Source organism: Saccoglossus kowalevskii, chromosome 3, assembly GCF_978046115.1.
Source record: "Saccoglossus kowalevskii chromosome 3, keSacKowa6.1, whole genome shotgun sequence".
Classification (NCBI taxonomy): domain Eukaryota; kingdom Metazoa; phylum Hemichordata; class Enteropneusta; family Harrimaniidae; genus Saccoglossus; species Saccoglossus kowalevskii.
In genome coordinates, this window is record NC_140643.1 from 40,848,205 (window position 1) to 40,870,367 (window position 22,163).

Sequence of the window (22,163 nt, forward strand, 5' to 3'; positions counted from 1 at the left end):
GGTTCTAACTCAGATTTGTTCATTTCATGATGATATCTTCAATTCTCTAATTTTGATGAATATTTTTGTAATTTTTGGTAAAAAGTGATATTTACAACTTCTTGTTGAAAACCGCAAGTCCAATTGCTTTGATATTACATATATAGGTAATACATGTGGACCTCTCTCAGATTTGTTCATTTTGGTTGTTTTGATACTATACATATTGTTAATTTTCTAATGATATCTTCTGTTCTTTAATTGAAATATGCATTGCTAGCAGCGGAGCTGTCTCAGCCAAGAGGCTGCTTGTTATGCCTCAAATAACCATTTCTCATACCTAAGCAGATTTCATGATGCCAGTCATTTATTTCTCAATTTACAAATGATCTGCCCCTCTCTTGGGTACACTTTAGCAGATTTCGTTTTTAGCTCCACTGTTGGCTTTGTCGAGCAGAGCTTATCATATTAGTGATTGTCTTTAATGATTTAATTTTGGTAAATATTTTTGTAATTTTTTGATGAAAAGTGAAAGCTTAATCTTCTTGTTGAAAATCGATTGCTTTGATATTTCAATATAGATACGACAGGTAGATCTCTCTCAAATTTGTTCATTGGATATGTCCATTCTCTAATTTTGATGAATATTTTTGTCATTTTTGGTAAAAAGTGATATTTTTGACTTCTTGTTGAAAATCGCAATACTAAACATATTGGTACCGGTACCTCTGATAGACCTTTCACAGATTTGTTCATTTCGCTATGATATCTTCAATTCTCTAATTAAAATGTGCATTGCTAGCAGCAGAGATATCTCAGCTGAGAGGCTGCTTGTTTTATTTTTGTCTTTAATCAATAACCATTTCTAGATATACTAGTATACATACATTGACAGCTTTTGTTAAAATTATGTTTAATCATATATATATTCTATATATTTTAATAGCTTTATGACTGTAGTATTTCACACATATGTCACTCTTGTCTTCAAGATGTCTGTCAATTTAAAAAGTACCAATAGGAACTGTATTTTCAATGACTTGTCAAATTTAATTTCAGTGGGGGTCGCATGATTGAAGTCACAGGATCATATTTCAAATCAATACAGAAACCTTTACTTATTATAAATTCACCTCCAGAAGACCCATATCAATCTGTAAGTATACACAAAGATTTCTTTTGTTCCAGTGTTTCAAATAAATAGAATATTAAACTCTTGTAGTGGAGAAAAAGGGATTTATAGTTTGGGTTTTATTTATCAGACTATGTCTCTGTTTGTCTGTTTTCAATTTATGCTGCTGGTTGAACAGTTGAAGCAAAACCAAATTGTACATATCGATAGTCAAATGGAAAGGTTTTGCAGGTACCAGTATATCCCATACAAGACAACTTGAATTTTTCACTTGCTGTTTATACCAGTATATATAACTGCCCATTTTTTATGATGTACCATCTCCAGATCCTTTCCATTTGACTCTGTGATTAATAAGATGTTCCTTCAATAAAATAATATACTTATTAGTATCATTTATATACGTGCATATGCTACTGATTAGTATTTATAGAAAGGATATCCCATACTCGACCACGTTAGTGCCCAGGGTTTTCAACTCAGAAAATCAGGATTTTTTAGGGGTGGGTGCTTACCCAAGTTTCCAAGTGTAAATGACAATATGAAAATATGAAAATTGCGCAAAAGTGGGAGTGGGCACTTGATGTGTGGGCTAACGTGGTTGAGTATGATATGTACAATGTGCATATATTATTCATGTGATGTGTTAATTCTTTCAATACAGGAACCATGTGATGTATTGTCCAACGACCATATGGTATGCATTACACCAGAAATAAATTATTTATTATCTCGGTCAAGACGAGCATCAACTTGTGTTGATAACTGCACAGATGTTACAATTGGATTCAAAATGGATGGTGTAGAGGATCTCCTCAGTCTACCAGACTTTAGTTTCAAAATCTTTGATGATCCAGAATATTTTATGTTTCAAGAAAAAGACAATATTAAAGAGTTTGAAGGAGAACAATTGGCAATTGATGTAAGTGCATTTATAATTAGTTTAATCTGTAATTAATTAAAAGCTTTTCTTTGTTTTTGTTTTCATTTAAAGTTCTTTAATTGTTACATATAAGCATAACTTATATCTAGTCTGTGATGTATTAAATTTAAAGATTTATCAATCAATTTATGCCTAAGATTCATCGTATCACTTTATATACACATAACAGTATATTTCAGTAAAAATTAAACTGCTTACAGTATTGCATGTATTTGTACTGAATTACTGTGAAATACTTTATTTTCGCTGGAATGTTTGCTGAAAAGACTTAATTTTGCTGAAAAGACTTTTTGGGTGTTTTGTATGGAATTTATTTTCACTGATTTTTGACGAGTTTAATGTAAAGTATAGGAAAAAAAATTATATTCGCTGGATTTTATTTTCACTGAATCATTCCTTCAGCGAAAATAGCGAAAATTAATTCCAAGAGAAAATAAAGTATTTTACAGTATATACCCGAAAGCCCATAACCGAACATAAATATATGCTTGGCAGGGGAAATACTCCTTAGTTTACATGTGGGTTAGATATAATGCAAGTTTTACCTGTACACTAACAACATCTATGATTACTGTATATGTTGTTTGTAGGGAAAGAATCTTAACCTTGCAAGTACAGCACAAGAAGTGTTTGTATACATTGGTACTGAGCGATGTAATGTGACCAGCCTTGCTGTCAATCAACTTAATTGTAACCCCCCAAATTCTCAACCAAAAGGTGTGGATATTAATGGTACAGCAACCAAAAACAAATTACCAGAAGTTAGGGTAAGTAATGGCATATAAATCAATATTTCTTTGTTTCGTTTTAGTATCGAGACAAGTGGCAAAGGGAATTGTTTTTCACCGGTGAAGCTAATAGTAAACCATGCAAAATAGATATGATTTATTTGAACTATGCTGACTATGACAAATTAAGTATGAAGCAGATACCATGTACTAACTGATTGTACCGGTAATGTGTAAATAACAAAACAGTGTAACTACAAAATCTCACATGAATTTATTCATAAATAAGGTCCGAGTTGGTGTATTGGAATTTTTTATTGGTTATGTGGAATATCCAGAAGATGATTTACCTATAGAAGTCATAGCTGCAGTAGCTGCTGCTGCTCTATTACTTCTTATTATCCTGATTGTAGTATGTATAGTATGTCAACGTAGACATACCAATGAACGCTTAACAGTGGAGAAAACAAAGCAAAAAATGGAATCTGTTGAGTTGGCCATAAGGGATAAACTGAAAGTTGGTAAGAATAAAATCTTATTAAAATATGTTTTGTATATCTATATGTCTATGTAATGTTTACATACATAAAATAAAGTTGTTCAGTTTCGCCATGCAGCTATGGGGCTACCAACCCCAATATGACCTTTTGTACAATGTATTACCCTAAAAACTCTAAAAATTCGACCACCTAATTATTTGGCAGGTTTATTGATTTCCAAAATTTTGACCTCACCAGAAATCACTCACTTATTTTTACTCAAATAATTTGTTTAGAGACGTGACTTTCTATAACTATTCTATTTCTGCAACTGTATATAACCCAACTTCTATATTTGTTGATTTTTCACTGAAAAATTCGACTGGCCAAAAATTTATTGTTGTTTTGTATTCTAAAAACCCAACCGTTTTTCAAAACAAATCATTTAAAAGTGGTCGAAATTTTGGATTTTTTTTCAATATGTATTGAAATATTTTTATGGCAAATTCATTGGGTATTCCATTGAATCAAGTTCAATCAAGTTCTGTTGTCATTTTCGTTGTTTTAGTTTTGCAGATTTTATTCACATTTTACTCATTTACAATTATATTGAAATTAAAACCCAACAAATACTCAATGTATTCACAGTAACTGTACTTTTGTTTTACTTGCAGCTTTTACTGAGTTACAGACTATGATGCCTGAGATGAGTGATATAGGTGGCCCTGCATCTATTCCATTCTTGAGCTTTAATGACTATGTTGTTAATATGATGTTTGCTGGACAAACTGACCATCCTGTCTTTTTGAAGGGAACAGTTGTAAGTGAAATAGAATTAATTTTCTGGCACATACATAAGAGCTTGTTAATTCCCATTCGGATATGTTTTGACCTCCATGTGTCTGTGCGTGTGCGTCTGTGCGTGCGTCCGGACCTGTATCTTAGAAATGCCTGGACCAATCACAATCAAACTTCACACATACATCATACATGATATTATACATATGCACGTCAATTTGTTTCACGATCTAATTCAAGATGGCCGAATGGCGCCCATTTTTGTGCTAAAAATCATCAAAATCAAGCATTTCTCAGCTGTTTACAGATGGATTTTGTTCAAACTTGGTATAAACATTAGACATTATGGGACCTTGCTGCAAATAATTTTGTTTTTCAGATAAGATTCAAAATGGCCGACTGGCGGCCATTTTGGATTAATGAATGTGGTTCTCGTGCCATATCTCTGACTTGCTTTTACTGATTATGTTGAAATTTTAAATATTCATTATAATCATGTCATAGATAGACAGATATATTGGTTTGACGATTCTATTCAAAATGGCCAAATGGTGGCCTTTTTTGTGCTAAACAATCATCAAATATCAAGCATTTCTGGCATTTATGGATGGATTTCGTTCAAACTTGGTACATATATTAGACATTACAGGTTCCTGATGCACATCATTTATTTTTCAGATCTGATTCAAAATGGCTGTCTGGTGGCCATTTTGTTTTAATGAATGGGCTTCTAGACCCATATCTCCGACTAAATTTTAAATATTCATTATATATCATGTCATAAATATACATATATATTGGTTTGACTATCCTATTCAAAATGGCCGAATGGTTGTAATTTTTGTGCTAAAAAATCATCAAATATCAAGCATTTATGGGTGGATTTCGTTCTAACTTGACGACGAGCATCAGGAACCCGTAATGTCTAATGTATATTAGACATTACGGGTTCCTGATGCTCGTCATTTTATTTTTCAAATTGGATTCAAAATGGCTGACTGATGGCCATTTTGTTTTAATGATTGGGCTTCTAAAGCCATATCTCTTAAATGCTTTGACTTATTATATTTAAATTTTATATATTCATTATACATCATGTTATATATATATACATGTATTCAAAATTTTGTTTTAATTAATGCTGTTCCAGAGCAATATCTTTCAATATGGACAAGTACTTGTTTGACAATCAGATACAAATGTCAATCATTTTAATGTAAAATCATATTCCTGACATGGTTATATTCCAGCTATATTACTATACTACAAAACTATATATCTTAAATTTGATTACTAACTGGGACTGTTTCATGCATGGCTTGTTTTTTTATATTTTCAGGATGCCAGTAGTAATTTAGCCAAAGGATTAAGAAGATTCCACAACTTATTGAAAGAAAAGAAATTTCTGGTTGTCTTTATACATACACTAGAAGAGGAACGTAACATTTCTGTAAGAGATCGGTAAGTGCAACAAAAACTATCTGTGATTGAGTGCCAAAAAGGCAAATATCAATCTTACAAGAAGTGGCACTTCTAAATCTGAAGGTTAACACAGTTTGTGCACTTACTTGTAGATAATTCACCAATTCAAACCCTGGAGTAAATAAATAAGGATCAAACGTAAACACTGGTGGTACTTTATAGTATTATATAATATATACTCAGGTTATCATTCTTGGTAACTGCTTTCATAACAGGTTTATATAACTTTTTTATGCAGGGTTAACATTGGATCCTTGCTGACTTTAGCATTGCATAAAGAGAGGCACATGGCCTACCTGACTGAGTAAGTGGGAATTACTTGGTAGTATTTCAATGTACATGCTTAATGGTTTGTGCAAGTTATTTTTTAATGCTATATATTGTTATTATACTCTTGCTTTGATATTGCTTTGATATATTTAACAACTTTATGTTTTTTTCTTGTTCAAAACTTCCCGCTAATACATTTCTTTGTGATACTAACTCATTAATATTGTCATCAAAATCTTCCCACAATTTTCCTATTAATTAACTTATTTTCTCTTCCTCTTAACGATTTTCTTCTGAAGATTTGTTTAAGGGTGAGTTAACATATCTGTGAGTGCCAGGCACTGAATGCATGATTTCTGTAAAAACATATACACATAATCCTAATATACGTTATACAGTTAAACCTGTGTAAGGGGACCACTCAAGGTGCTGAAAGAAATTATTCATTATTGACAGGTGGTTTTTGTATAGCAAATAATTTATAAGTTTAAAAGCAATTTGTCAACACGTATTTGAAGGTGGGGGATAAATAATTATCCTGGTTGAGCAGACGTGTATAAAACACTAAAGATAAAAATAGCGCACAGCAATTTGGTCTTTATACACAGGTTTATTTGACCAAAGTGATTCCACAATGACAGTCATATTAGACAGGTTGTCTGAATAGACAGTTCACTTTACATGTAGTTTGCATTTGGACTGCACAATATAGTTACAATAGTGGTTACTAACACAGGTTTAACTGTATGATGTTTAAGTCTTGTTGAAACAAAAGGCTATGTAACACATACATGTAGCAGAATTGAGTTAAGTTAAGTACCCCAAATTATACAAAATCAAAAAGAGTGATTTGACTATTTTTTTAAATTAAATAGGACACAGTATTGAAAGTCCAAACAATGAACCTGATTTTAGTACACTGGTATTACCATAGTCTCATTTAAAAAGTAAAACCTGGTAACTTCTATTGTATCAGTTTGCCATTCCACTAAGATTCTATTCACAAACCCAATAAAATAAAATATACATACCATTATTATTCAAAAAAAATTGTTTTCAAAATAGAAAGGATTACATTCATGGGTGTCTACAATTAAGACAGGTATGTAATGGCAATCTTGAGCTTCAACCTGAGCTTGCTCAGAGTCAACCTGAGCTCCACCCTGAGCTTCAACCTGAGCTTCAACTTGAGCTTCAACCTGAGCTTCCTCAGAGTCAACCTGAGCTCCACCCTGAGCTTCAACCTGAGCTTCAACTTGAGCTTCAACCTGAGCTTCCTCAGAGTCAACCTGGGCTCCACCCAACTTGAACCCTGGAAATTGTTTACAACAGAAGCTCTAAATTCAAATCAGTTGTGTTGGAGTCACACATTAAAGCAGTTGTTTCACACACATGAAACATTTTTCCTTTTTTTATTCTAATCTTTATTTCTGCAGTTACAGTTTTATTTTATTCTGAAAAGGAAAAATTGACTAATTATTTAAATAATAATAATGTTTATTTAATATTATTTTTCTATCAGTCTACAACAATAAAGTAATAAATGGAAGTTGAGTTGGTTAATAATAAGATAAAGGTAATAGTAAACAAAAGTACCTGAAAGTAATTGTTGTAGAGATGACAATCCATGAAGAAATGTAATTTATTTTCAGTTTTATTATGTAATTCATCTTCAGTTTTATTAGCTCCGCTGTCCACTTTGTCGAGCGGAGCTTATCATATGAGTAATTGTCTGTCGTTGTCCGTGTCAATGTTTTACAATGCTTAATAATAATAATAATAATAATAACTTTATTGCATCCTTAGAATTACAAATGTTCTATTGGTTTACAGCAATAAATATATAAGTGATTAAAAAAAAAAAATAAAAGTATGATAACGTAAAAAATAGAAAAAAAAGAGTCAAGGTATTATATCCAAAAAAAGCTCATTTCTTAAAATAAATGATTTATGTAAAAATTCCCCTAAAAGTTTTATTATATTTCTGTCATTACTTTTCATTAAATATGTGAATTTTTGCAGGTTGGTAATGATTTCTTTGGGCAATAAAATATTGGAAATAAAATCATTTCTATCTGTTTGATATCGTGGGCAAACTAAAAGAAAGTGTAATTCGTCTTCGATCTCCTGTAATGGGCATTGTTTACAAATTCTATTTTCTAATGGGGTTTTTGGATTGGTATGTCTGCCTTTTTCAATGGCTAGATTGTGACTACTTGTCCTGAATCTAGCCATTGATATTCTTTGATTATTATCCAAAACATTAATGTAATTTTCCAGATTGTAATTAATTTTAAATTTAATGTATGTTCTCAGTTTTGTTTTTTCATTTGTCATATTCTCTCTCCAGTATGTTATGTATTGTTGTTTAATAGTGCTGCTAATTTCCTTAATATTTTGATGTGATAGCTGTGATGTTTTAGAGAGGTCTACATCTTTCAAGATATTTTTGACTGATGTTTCCCATTGTGCTTTTGACAAAGTCTGATCGCTTAACGCTATCTTTGTATAATTATTTTGTGACTTGTCTGTGACACGGGACCAGAACTTAATCATATTGATTTTCACTTCAGTTATCAATGGAAATGCTCCAATTTCACCCCGACATGCACTATTCGCTGTGTATTTATTAAGCCCAAGTAGTTGTTTAATGAATTTTAGATGCACTTTTTCTGTTTTAGTTTTGTCCCAGTTATTGTTACTCATATTTTTCATTCCCCAAATTTCAGATCCATACAGTAAAATTGGTTTGATACATATATTAAACAGATGGATGTACGTTTTACAGTCTGTTTCTTTTGGTAAAGACTGCTTTAGTGCATACATGGCTTTGATTGCTTTATCTGCTAGGTTGTCTCTAGCTTCTGTAAATTTACCATTTGACTGAAAGATTATTCCAAGATAATTATATGAGTTGACACAGCAAAGTTTTTCATTTTGATAATAGAATTGTTCATTTCTTTGTAGTGTTCCCCTTCTGAATACAAGAATTTTAGTTTTCGCAAGATTTACTTTGATTTTCCATTTTTGGCAATAATCTTGCAGTTTATTTAATGCATTTTGTAGGCCATTTTCTGTTATTGAAATTAGCACCAGATCATCGGCGTAAAGTAGCGAGTTAATTTTTGTGTTATGTAGTGTGACCTGATCAAGGGATCTGTCTTCCAAGTATTTACTCATATCATTAACATATAAATTAAATAGTGTGGGGCTTATAACACAGCCTTGTCTCACACCTTTTGTTGTCTCAAATATATCCGTGATTGTGTTTTCTAAACGAATGCATGCTTTTGTATTACAATACATATTTTTAATAATATTATAGATTTTGCCATTTATTTCATTTTTGAGTAATTTATAAAACAATCCATTACGCCAGACACTATCGAAGGCTTTTTGGAAGTCTATAAAGCATGCATATAATTTTCCATTTAGCTGGAGATATTTTTTAACAATTGTTTTCAATACAAATGCTTTGATACTTGGTGTACATTGTATATGTACCTTGGGTAGACCTCTCTCAGATTTGTTCATTTCAAAACTCAGATTCGAATTTCAGTTAGATCTGAAAATATGTGCGATGCACTAGAATGACATTACGAAAACATGCGATCTTCGGGTAAAGACGTGTCAATTAACTACCAGCAAGATTAGCCATGGCTCACACCTCCTCTCTTACATGCCCCCCAATTCACACATACAATAGGTGTTGCTAGTCTGTTCTATAGTAGTCTGAGGTGTAACATAGGCAGAACAAAACACTTTCATCATTAACACATAAACAATACACATAAACACTAAATTACCAGACAATAATATCACAAAACAAGCATACCTTGAACAAAAGAAATCCAATTTACAATGGTACTCTTCAATACAAAAAATGATGAACAACATGAACTTTTCACGAGAACAACAGAATGATTGGTTAACAAAACATATACAGCAAATTGGCAAAGTTGTCAAACAAAAATACATAAATTTCTGGAGAAAAAATATAACTGAAAAAACAAAGCTGAGAACTTATGAAAAATTCAAAGACTCTTATAATTTTGAAAAATACTTAGATGTGCTAAATTTGAAACAAAGAATTTCAATGACAAAATTTCGAACTAGTAATCACAATTTAGCAATAGAAAAAGGGAGACATATGCAACCAAAAATACCTACTGAAAATAGAATTTGCAAACAATGTTCACAGAATGAAATAGAAGATGAACTGCACTTTGTTATGAAATGTCCACAATATAAAGTAATACGCCAACAAATCATACAAGACATTATATTTCCACAAGAAACCCAGGATGATCTCCAGAAATTTAATTTCTTGATGACTTCAAAAGATGATGTAATAATAAAAAAGATTGGCAACTATATTCATAATGCATTTCAATCAAGAAATAAAAATGCCATTTGATATGTAACACTTGCTTTATCTTTTTTTTTAACAACTAACTTTCTTTTTGTAGTAGTAGTTATCACAACTAATCTTTATTGCTATTAACTGATAGAAACATTGTATTTCTAAGGATGCAATAAAGTTATTATTATTATTATTATTAAACACTAGGTACAATTCCTTGAGTAAAACTGCAGAACAGAAAAGATTGTTCCGTCGCCCGCTTGTTTTATTTTTTTCTGCCCATCAAAAACGTCAACTGGAAATAAATGAAAAGTATTGATAAAAACATTGTTTAAATATGTGATATCATAATTTGAAGCTTGGCAGCAGGTAGAGCACTTCCTGTTGTCCAGCCATTTTAACCCTCGTAACAAAAATTAGCATACTTATAAGCACAGGGATATATGTACATATATTGGTATTTGAAGGGGATTTGAGTAAATTTGATTATCTAACCCGAATTAAAAAACAAAATTTTGCAAAGTTTGATGAGTAAAAACCAGGCTTGACTATGCCCTGGTTTGTTTGATCATGGATGTACTATGGTTTGATTACAAGCTACATTAAGACCAAACCAAGGATGTCCATCTTTCATTTTGTCGGTTCATTCTTGGTCTCTCCAAATTCACACCAAAAATGGCTGTTTATGGTGAGCTAGGAAGGTATCCAATTGATTGTTTTATCAAGAAACAACGACTTAAGTATATATATATTCAACCGAGTAACAAACTCTGATAACATATTATTAAGAGAAGCCTACTTAGTAAATAAGAATGTAAAAAGTAAATGGTTTACAAGTGTAGAAACCCTCATGCAAGATATTGATGTTATTACCATTGTAAACTCAAGATAAATAAGAAAAATTTAGACTTTATTCATAAAAAAATCAAAAAATCATTTGGATTTTTCACATGCATAATGATAATAGAAAACAAACCTTGGCTAAAACAAACTAAGAACATACAGACTTTTTAAACAAGATTTAAAAATTGAAAATTACTTAATGAATATGCAGAACCATAATCTTAGGAGGTTAATTGCAAAATTCAGGACAAGCAACCATGACCTTAAAATTGAGAAAGGCAGACATAATAATATGCCACTGGATAAAAGAACATGTGATTTGTGCAGCCAAAATATAATTGAGGATGAGTAGCATTTTGTAATGAAATATACAGCCCACCATACTCTAGCACCAGCCTTAGCTGTCTTCCTAAAAAACAGCTATGGAACAAAACAGCAACAACTATCAGTGTATTAGGTTACATTTTGTGTTCATTCTATATTCTGTATTCACCATTGGTTGCAAATTGTCTTTATTGTTTATTCATATTTGTTTTTGATTTTTTTTATATTTTTAGAATAGGTTTTTCTTTTTCTTTTTAGATTATAGTTTTTAAATTTCTTTCTGTAAGACCCTTTTATCCTTTCCTAAGGATTTTATGCGTCTAATGAATATTGTTATTATTATTATAAACAAAGCTAGGTCTAACACCTCTCCACCCCAAAACAGACTTTTGATGTGTTCTTTATAAATGTATTGTATTTGACGTGTACTTTTGATGTGTACTTATTTTACGCTTGTCTCAACGGAATTTTCTGTTTTTACTTTTTTATTATTATGATTTTTTTCTTTATTGTAATTTTATCTATATTTCAACAGAGATTTGATAACAACAAAGTTATTATTATTATTTGTTTTATTCATTCTATATACCACAGCCTTTCTATATAGGATGGAGCTCAATACTGTGAATAGACACAAGCTGCTAATTATTCTGTGTTGTTGCACTTTAATTTGTTATACTGGTACCCTAAGATTCGATGAGTAAATGACAGATAAAGCCGATTATTAGTGATTTGTTACCTTAGATTGTTCAAACATAAACAACCCTGGTCGAAAAGACCATGGAGCTAAAAAAAAGCTCCATGAATAGACAAAAGATAAAATATATTAGAGACAAAAAATCTTAAAGCACAACAAAACTACAAATACCGGTACACTGTATCATAGTAATATTTTGACAGAAAGGTGAGATTTATTTTCAACATAATGTTTCAAGAAATTATTTCGCTCTTATTGTGCCATCAGAAAGTCTTGGGCGATGACAGAATTGGAAACATAATATTTAACTTCAACACAGCTGATGTGACCTTGGACGCTCAGGTTGGAGCTCTGTGTAGGCGCCCCAACTTTGTTTGAGCTTCCGTTGTAAACAATATGCCAAGCTCAAGTTAAAGCTCAGCGTGGCGCAGCGCTCAGGTTTTCATGGAAGGTAGTAAGGGGTTTTTCTATGGTTATTGTAATGATCTTCCACTATTAATACTGGGGTAAAATTATTTCCCGTTTTGGCTTCTACGTCGTAATGCTCAGTTTTGTTGCCATATTTGCTGATTTCAATAAAAAAAACTACCATCAATGGGAGACTTCATTTTACAAACCGTGCAATCATTTTCGATGACAAGTTTAAACTATATTTAGAGAGATGTGCGTTTTCGCTAGCGAGTGCATTTCTTTCGCTTGCTTTAACGGGTGACTTAAACCGAGCTGATTCGATCTCAGATGCTCAAGTTGGAGCTCAGTGTCGGTGCGCCAAATTCGTTTTGAGTTTCAGCTGTAAATCCAAGCAACAATACCCAACTATAATCCAAACAATCAATGTCAAAAAGCAATATTACAAATCATCTCTTTTGTCATAAAGTCTGGTAGAAAGATGACCATTGTTGTCAAATTCAAGGTAAATGTCAAGGTATGAGGCCGAGGAAGCTGATTCTGTAGTTTCTTTAATGTCTAGTTCTGTGGGATATATCAATGGGAGCGAATCACAAAAGTTAGAATTGTTGATGGAAAGGACATCATCAATATATCTAAATGTAAAATTAAAAGATTTAGCTTCTTTTAATTGTTTGTTTCTGAAGAAACTCGGTCTCATACAAGAATAAAACCAAGTCGGTCAGTAAGGGAGCACAGTTAAATATATGTCCTCCAAACTTAACAAATATATTATCTATCAAAAATTCAAGCATGAGGACAATGTCGTCTTCACTGTAAAAAGTGGTGGCATTAGTTTCATTCTTGACGAAATAAGTGGAATTGTAGTTTAGAACAATATATTTATATCGCCTAGAACCATTCTTATGAAAAAATGATTGATGAACAATATCTAAAATTGAATGTTTTAATAGACTTTATTTCAGATAAAGATCAGAGTTTTTCCAAAAGTTCTTTCGAATTGTGCAATATCCACATGTGATTTAAGGTAGCGAGACTATTATTTGTGTTGAAAATTACGATTTTCACATTTATTTATTAATTGATGAAATGCACTATAAACTTTCATGTGATAAAGTCAACATAACATAGAATGTCATGTAAGTTGGTTAAAATGTAGATTTTCTGAAGGGAAGCAAGGCAGCTTCAGTAGTGTTTTCCAAAATCAACAACACAGGTTTAATCTGTGTGCCTATAAGTTTCAAAGATAAACTCAAGACAAAGCAATGTTAGGATGTGTTATCAGTAGCTATCTGACACACAATTAGTGTTCCAAACATTTGAGTGGTTTGTCTCCGCCCCTATTTGTTTCACAGATTAGTCATTTGCATATGAATGTGTCAGACACAAGGTCACACAGCCACTGAAAAAAATCATTGATTTTGGTGTTTTCATCTGGCGATTTTATCCAATTATAGCTATCCCATTCCTTTATTTTTTTGGTTTCCAATAGCCTTACACATTTGGATGTCCCTACACATGTTAAAACAGACCTTGATGGGAAAACTAATTGATTGTGCCGATAAACAAGCTTGAAAATCTTTGCTGTTACTTCATGGACGTTTTCTAGGAGTTTATGTTTTTCAAAATACAAGCAAGGTCTTTAACAAAAAATAACGTATACTTATTATCGTCGGATTAACACCAAATTTTTACAGCTTTAAGGTGACAGTGAGAGGAACTTGAATGTGTCCAGACAAACTATTTCATCGATTATTTACCAACGAGTTGTGGTTTGAGTTGGGGGCAATGTGACTAAAACAGTAATTGAAATTCAGCACACTATTTTTTAAAACGTGTTGCTTGAATAAAACTGACCAGACACATTCAATTTACCAGACTATTGAACAACTAGGAAAAGTGAAAAAAATACTTCTTATCGCCAGCATAAATGCGTAATTATTTTTTTTACAGAAAAAGTAATTTTTCACCTTTGGTTGAGTAACGCGTCGTAGAATGCAGATACGGGCATGCACAATACACTTGTGAAAAGCTTGAAGTCTGGCGATTCTAAAAATATATACTTCCCTGGGTCTATTTGTAGTCATTTAGTCACAATTAGAAGATGAAAACAAGTATGCAAATAATAGTCCCGCTACCTTAAACCAAATTAAATCTACCAAATTAATATGCAGTATTAATTTGTATAGATTTTCACCCAAACTAGATATACTATCCTAAACGTATTGGACAAAAAAGATATTTTATTCAAATGATAAATTAAGATAAATTTGCATGAAAAACTAATCAGTATATTAAATAATTTCCCAAGCTCAAGTTGGGTGGAGCTCAGGTTGACTCTGAGGAAGTTCAGGTTGAAGCTCAGGTTGAAGCTCAAGTTGAAGCTCAGGGTGGAGCTCAGGTTGACTCTGAGCAAGCTCAGGTTGAAGCTCAAGATTGCCATTACATACCTCATTAAGACCTACAAATTATAATTGTGGTGTGAAACCTATAATATCATTTAACATTTCATTCCAAATATACAACAATAGCAAAATTTACATTATCATTACATACTCTTAGCACTGCTTGAATATGAGTTTGCCCATATTTAAATACACAGAGAATACACTTCATTATGTACAGGGTACTTGTGGACATTCTGTAGCTATGGTGTGTAAGGCTACTGAGTGTTTAGTTTCACTCATGGTGCAATCTTCACAATTAATCTTTCATCACCCGAAACTATTTTTTGTTTGCTTTTTTTCTCAAATATTGATACTGGTGCCAAACTTAAAAAAGAGATTCAGTGAAAATTCATATAAAATGAAGCCACATCATGAATAACTTTGTTTTATGATAATTTGCATTTACAGTGTGTTGAAGACATTATTGGCTGATGCTGCAGAGTTTGCAGTGGAAGATGAAAGTGTAAAAGGAATGTTGAGGAGGTACAGCAATATCTACCTTTATCTATACCTTATCGGCCTTTGATGACATTTATTGATTTAAATGACATTTTATTAAAGCTAACAAACAAATAAAATAAAATTGAATTTTTTTTGCTTTTTTATAGAACTGAGTCAGTTATGGAGAAAATGCTGACCAACTGGTATGTGCTGAACCTGTACCCGTTTTTAAAGGTAAATATTCTTGTTGTAGAGAATAGTGTAACTACAGAATTATACCCTGATATGATACATTATAATAATACATATCTGACACTGAAAACAATAGAATTTACCCATCAGTAAAATGCTGTATGGATATATTCCAAGGTGTTACAGAAGTGTGTGAATTTAGAAATTGTGTCTTAGATTTACATCCAGTCACAGAACAAAACAATCACTGATGTTATGAATCATTTTGACATCAAGTTTTAATTTATTTTTTAATCAGATGCTCAGTGTTCTTACTAGAAAAATTTATGCTGGCATAAGCATTTGACACACATTGATTACCTACTTTGATAATCTTAAAACAAATTCAGTTCATAATGTCAATGTACTTACCACATTCATTGTAAATGGTTGTCAGTAATGACCCATTTCATTAGGGATTAAACTCTGTCATATTTATTGTGAGCTCTTTTATGCTGATGTAAGTCTTGCCAGAGGTACATTACTTGGGGTTTGCAAGTAGCGTGACATGATACCAAGATCCTGTTTCAATCTCGTTCTTGCAATAAGCGTTCCCAACTCAGAACAATGCGAATGTACATGCCCAAGGTAACTAGGATACTGGGAGGTCCAGGTGGATCAAAATAGCTGCTCATGATATGACGGATTACAAGAACTATATTTTCTGTACATTTTCGATGTATTACATTTATTCACTATGATAGTGGTAAGGCATGTTTTATTGTTTTGTTACAAACCTTCAACATTGATATATGTCATGTCGGAAGGTTGTAGCATCAGTCTCGCTATCTACGAGATGGGACTTGAATTGGATCTTGACATGATGTCACCATACAGAACTATGCGCATTGCAAACCCCAAGTAATGTACATTTGTACCTCTGGTATTAAGTACTAGTTATGCTCATGCTGTTAAACCTTGGCATAATGTGTTCACATCTGTTTTTATTAGCTCCGCTGTCGACTTTGTCGAGCGGAGCTTATCATATAAGTGATTGTCCGTCGTCGTTCGTCGTCGTCGTCGTCGTCGTCCGTGTCAATGTTTTACTTTTTCAACTTCTTCTTGAAAACTACAAGCCTAAATGCTTTGATACTTGGTATATATGTACCTTGGGTAGACCTCTCTTAGGTTTGTTCATTTCATGTTGATATCTTTAATTCTCTAATTTTGGTGAATATTTTTGTCATTTTTGGTAAAAACTGATATTTTCGACTTCTTGTTAAAAACCGCAAGTGCAATTGCTTTGATATTACATCTATAGGTACTACATGTGGACCTCTCTCAGATTTGTTAATTTTGTAATGATATCTTTAATTCTTTAATTTTGGTGAATATTTTTGTCATTTTTGGTAAAAACTGATATTTTCGACTTCTTGATAAAAACCGCAAGTCCAATTGCTTTGATACTACATATATAGGTACTACATGTGGACCTCTCTCAGATTTGTTCATTTCGTGATGATATCTTCAATTCTCTAATTTTGGTGAATATTTTTGTCATTTTTGGTAAAAACTGATATTTTCGACTTCTTGTTAAAAACCGCAAGTGCAATTGCTTTGATATTACATATATAGGTACTACATGTGTACCTCTCTCAGATTTGTTCATTTTGTAATGATATCTTTAATTCTCTAATTTTGGTGAATATTTTTGTCATTTTTGGTAAAAACTGATATTTTCGACTTCTTGTTAAAAACCGCAAGTGCAATTGCTTTGATATTACATATATAGGTACTACATGTGGACCTCTCTCAGATTTGTTCATTTTGTAATGATATCTTTAATTCTCTAATTTTGGTGAATATTTTTGTCATTTTTGGTAAAAACTGATATTTTCGACTTCTTGTTAAAAACCGCAACCGCAAGAGCAAATGCTTTGATATTACATATATAGGTACTACATGTGGACCTCTCTCAGATTTGTTCATTTTGTAATGATATCTTTAATTCTCTAATTTTGGTGAATATTTTTGTCATTTTTTGGTGAAAAGTGATATTTTCGACTTCTTGTTAAAAACCGCAAGTCCAATTGCTTTGATACTACATATATAGGTACTACATGTGGACCTCTCTCAGATTTGTTCATTTTGTGATGATATCTTCAATTCTCTAATTTTGGTGAATATTTTTGTCATTTTTGGTAAAAAGTGATATTTTCGACTTCTTGTTGAAAACTGTAAGTCCGATTGCTTTGATATTACATATATAGGTACTACATGTGGACCTCTCTCAGATTTGTTCGTTTTGTGATGATATCTTCAATTCTCTAATTAATTTATTTTGGTGAATATTTTTGTAATTTTTGGTAAAAAGTGATATTTTCGACTTCTTGTTAAAAACTGTAAGTCCGATTGCTTTGATACTATTCATATTGTTCATTTTCTAATGATGTCTTCACTTCTTTAATTGAAATGTGCATTGCTAACAGCGGAGCTATCTCAGCCGATAGGCTGCTTGTTAAACCTACATATTGAATAAGCATTGTTTTTTTTTTTTTGAATATTTTAATGATTTTTCTAATGCTGACTTAGAGCTTCAAATTTAGATGCCATATTAAGGATATTATATTTGGATATCTTTTATGTCATCAATATTTTTGTTGTATTGTATGTAATTTTCAAAAACGTTGGTCTTACAATTGGGTGCCTAAAAATGTTACTGATGTTTTAGACCTGCTGAATGTATTCTTTTTCAGAACTGTTGTGGTGCATCTATCTACTGGTTATGTGAAGCCTTAAAACAACAGATACAGATTGGACCTGTTGATGCAATAGAATACCGTGCTAAGTACTCACTAAATGATGAATATTTAATGAGAGAAGATATCACCCACAACGTTCTGGTAATCTACAATTATTAAAATTAAAATGAGTTCTGTAGTGTAGTCATATTAGATTATGTGTAATTGTTGAAATTTGAATTCATTCAGTATACTGTTCCAAGGAAAAATGTTTTTTTTAGCAATGTTGCGAAATGGCCACTATCCACTAAATGCATCCATCATTTTCAGAAATTTAGGCTTGTGACTTCCAAATTTTGTCAATGTTCAATGCCCAGGAGTACAATATATTGCAAGTATTTGCATTTATTTATTACTTTCCCTTTTTAACATAAATTCAGAACATTGAATTAAATCTTGCACTGATTAAATGTATATTTTGTTTATTACTTTCTAGACAATTACTGTTCTCACTGACGATTCATCATCTGAATTGAAAGCTAAAGTTTTAGATATTGATACAGTAACACAAGTTAAGGAAAAATTACTGGATGTGATCTATAAAAGTACTGGTATACCCTTCAGTAAGAGGCCTTCTGTGGATGAAGTGGATCTGGGTAATGTCAACCTTTTTTTTCTTGTGAAGAAGGAATAGTTTTGTTTATATTTGACTTGTCTTCACTGTTACATATGTCTTGATTTATTACATTCCATCTTGTTGACATTGTATGACATTTGTCACATTCCTTGCTATATAACAAGACATATACTGGACTTTACCCTCTCATGACATTTGTCACATTTCTTGCTATATAACAAGACGTATACTGGACTTTACCCTCTCATGACTTTTGTCACATTTCTTGCTATATAACAAGACGTATACTGGACTTAAACATGTCATGACATGTGCCATATTCCTTGCTATATAACAAGTTGTATACTGGACTTTACCATGTCATGACTTGTGTTCTTATTAAATCTTCAATTCAGAGTGGAGACATGGTCGTAAGTTGGAAGGTCGTTTGGTTCTTCAGGATGAAGATGTGACCACTATAATCGAAGGTCGCTGGAAGAAAATAAATACAATGAGAAATTACAAAGTAAGACACAACTGTCAAATTCTTTGTTCACCGAACTACCTCAGACCTGTCATATTGCTTTTTTCATTTTTTTTTTATTTGTGTCAAAAAATATCTTGATTATTAGTGTCACTGAGATTTTCACAAACTTTAAGACCTTGGGATTAAAGTTGGTCAGTGCATCTTGCTAAACAGATTAGTAGCGAGTGATCACTGACCATGCTTCCAATTTTTAGGCAAAAAAAAATTCCTCGTCACCCAAATGATTTTACTTACAAGAACAATTCAAAGAGTAAAATTTTTATTCTGGTCTAACTGATAAATTATGCACATTAGACTTGCAGTCTTCTAGCGCTATGCTCTGGGAGTTATATTAAATAAAACGATACCTTGAAACTGTGTAGAGTCACTTTGCTTATGCAATTGTGTTTAAAACAATATTTGTTTTGGTCATTTCTATGTGTTTATATTTAAACAACAAAAATGCTTCAAATCAGAGCTATTGTCATTTTAAATGAACATGTCCCTTGCATTTGTATATGAACTAGTCTATATATTGCAACATTCATTATATATTACGAATCACAAGAAGGTGAAAGTAAGTTTTGGTAGGTTTTAATTTTGGAATTACTTGACACTATATTTCTCCGATATATAATAACCAAAATTAAATGATATTATAAAACTAATGAAAACATCTGGTTCTGTAAATTTAAATAATTTTCTCAGTACCTTTATTGGTTTACAGAAGTTTAACAGAACTGACTGCTTAATGTTGATAATTCTTTATTTCATAAAATCATGTTGTTTTGCTACAATCTTATAACTGTTAACTGAGAGAAATTCAATTTCTAAGGATGCAATAAATTATTATTATAAACATTTAAATGCTTTGTACATGACTTAACCATATTCTACTCATTCCATCACATTGTAGCTTTATACTGTACTAGTTTAAACTAATGTGTTTGTTTTGGTCTTAGATTCCCACAGATGCAACTATGACATTGGTTAAGAAATCAGAAACAGCTAATGGGAATAAACAACTAAGAAGTCCAATTTCAGCTATGAATATACATAGTAAGAGATATATCACTTTTATTAGTTCCCGTTCGGACGAAGTCCGAAAACATGGACTTATAATTCGGTCTCCGTGCGTCTGTGCGTTGGTGCGTCCGTCCGGAGTCATATCTCAGAATTCCTTGGCGCGATTCCGTTCATTCTTTGCATGTGCCTAGTACTTTATGTGGGACATTTGCACATGCAGTGGTTTAGCGATTTGATTTAAAATGGCAGACTGGCAGCCATCTCATTTTTTGAAAATGTTGTATTTTGGACATGCTTTGTCAGTTTTCATTCAAACTTGGTACATAGATTATACATGTTAGGATACATGTCCATGATGATTTATTTCACAATTGGATCAAAGATGGCCGACTGGCAGCCATCTTGTTTTTTGAAAATGTTGTATTTTGGACATGCTTTGTCAGTTTTCATTCAAATTTAGTACATAGATCATACATGTTTGGATACATGTCCCCGACCGTCCGTGAGTTCCTGTGTCTGTCCGTCTGTGTGTCCGTCCATCCCTGCGTCAATCTGTCCAGAGTCATATTTCAGAATCCTGTGACCGATTCTGTTCATTTTTTGCATGTGCCTAGTACCTTATGTGGGACATATGCACATGCAGTGGCTTAGCGATTCGATTCAAAATAGCCGACTGGCAGCCATCTTGTTTTTTGAAAATGTTGTATTTTGGACATGCTTTGTCAGTTGTCATTCAAACTTGGTACATAGAATATACATGTTAGGATACATGTCCATGACGATTTATTTCACAATTGGATCAAAGATGGTAGACTGGCAGGCATCTTGTTTGTTTTTTTATGTGGTATCTTGGACGTGCTCTGTCAGTTTTCATTCAAATTTGGCACATACATGTACTTTAAATCATACATGTTAGAATGCATGTCCATGACAATTTGTTTCAAAATTTGGTCAAGGATGGCCGATTGACAGCCATCTGACTTTTTGGCCTTACTACTATATTTCCACAATTTATGTACCATTTTCATTTAGATTTGGCACATACATCATACATATCAGTGTTTCATAATCAGATCAAAGATGGCCGAATAACGACTGTTTTTATTTTTGGCCATATTACTACTACACGGAACACGTGTTTTGATGTAAATAAACATATACGCCACTTGGAACTCAAGTTTCAAGGACACACTCGCGACATCCCCTCTGCTTTAATATGACAAGCACAAAGAGAACTTTCAAAAATTTAACAGGGATTGTGTCATTTTCAATGACTTGTTTTAAATTATGGCATTATTACATTACCAGGTACTATAAGCATATGTCAGTTCCATGATGTCATCACAATTTATGTAATGGCTTAAGTTTGGTCTCAAAGGTGTCTGGGGATGTGTGTTTGGATACCAAAATAATTCATATACCTATAAACTTAATTATAACCGTACACACTTTTATGTGTTGTTAAATGTACATGTATGTATGTATATTGCTTTTAGGATATGTTCTGCCTAACACTGTTATATGTTCTGCCTAACACTGTTTTATGTTCTGCCTAACACTGTTATATGTTTTGCCTAACACTGCTATATGTTCTGCCTAACACTGTTATATGTCTGCCTAACATTGCTATATGTTCTGCCTAACACTGCTATATGTTCTGCCCAACACTGTTGTATGTTCTGCCCAACACTGTTATATGTTCTGCCTAACACTGTTACAATGTATATGTTCTGCCAACACTGTTATATG

The 22,163-nt window shown here is 32.2% G+C and overlaps 1 protein-coding gene across 1 annotated transcript in view; it reads left to right on the plus strand.

Annotated features, from left to right (window-relative positions):
- LOC100371982 (plexin-A2-like) overlaps positions 1-22,163 on the plus strand; it is a 63,732-nt gene that overhangs the window by 26,161 nt on the left and 15,408 nt on the right. The window contains exons 18-30 of the mRNA XM_085497506.1: positions 1,039-1,135; positions 1,776-2,033; positions 2,645-2,821; positions 3,072-3,303; positions 3,936-4,081; positions 5,399-5,520; positions 5,780-5,845; positions 15,302-15,376; positions 15,502-15,568; positions 18,262-18,408; positions 18,743-18,902; positions 19,279-19,388; positions 20,351-20,447. Coding sequence (XP_085353632.1) covers positions 1,039-1,135; positions 1,776-2,033; positions 2,645-2,821; positions 3,072-3,303; positions 3,936-4,081; positions 5,399-5,520; positions 5,780-5,845; positions 15,302-15,376; positions 15,502-15,568; positions 18,262-18,408; positions 18,743-18,902; positions 19,279-19,388; positions 20,351-20,447 — 1,754 coding nt within the window. The remainder of the gene's footprint in view (positions 1-1,038; positions 1,136-1,775; positions 2,034-2,644; positions 2,822-3,071; positions 3,304-3,935; positions 4,082-5,398; positions 5,521-5,779; positions 5,846-15,301; positions 15,377-15,501; positions 15,569-18,261; positions 18,409-18,742; positions 18,903-19,278; positions 19,389-20,350; positions 20,448-22,163) is intronic.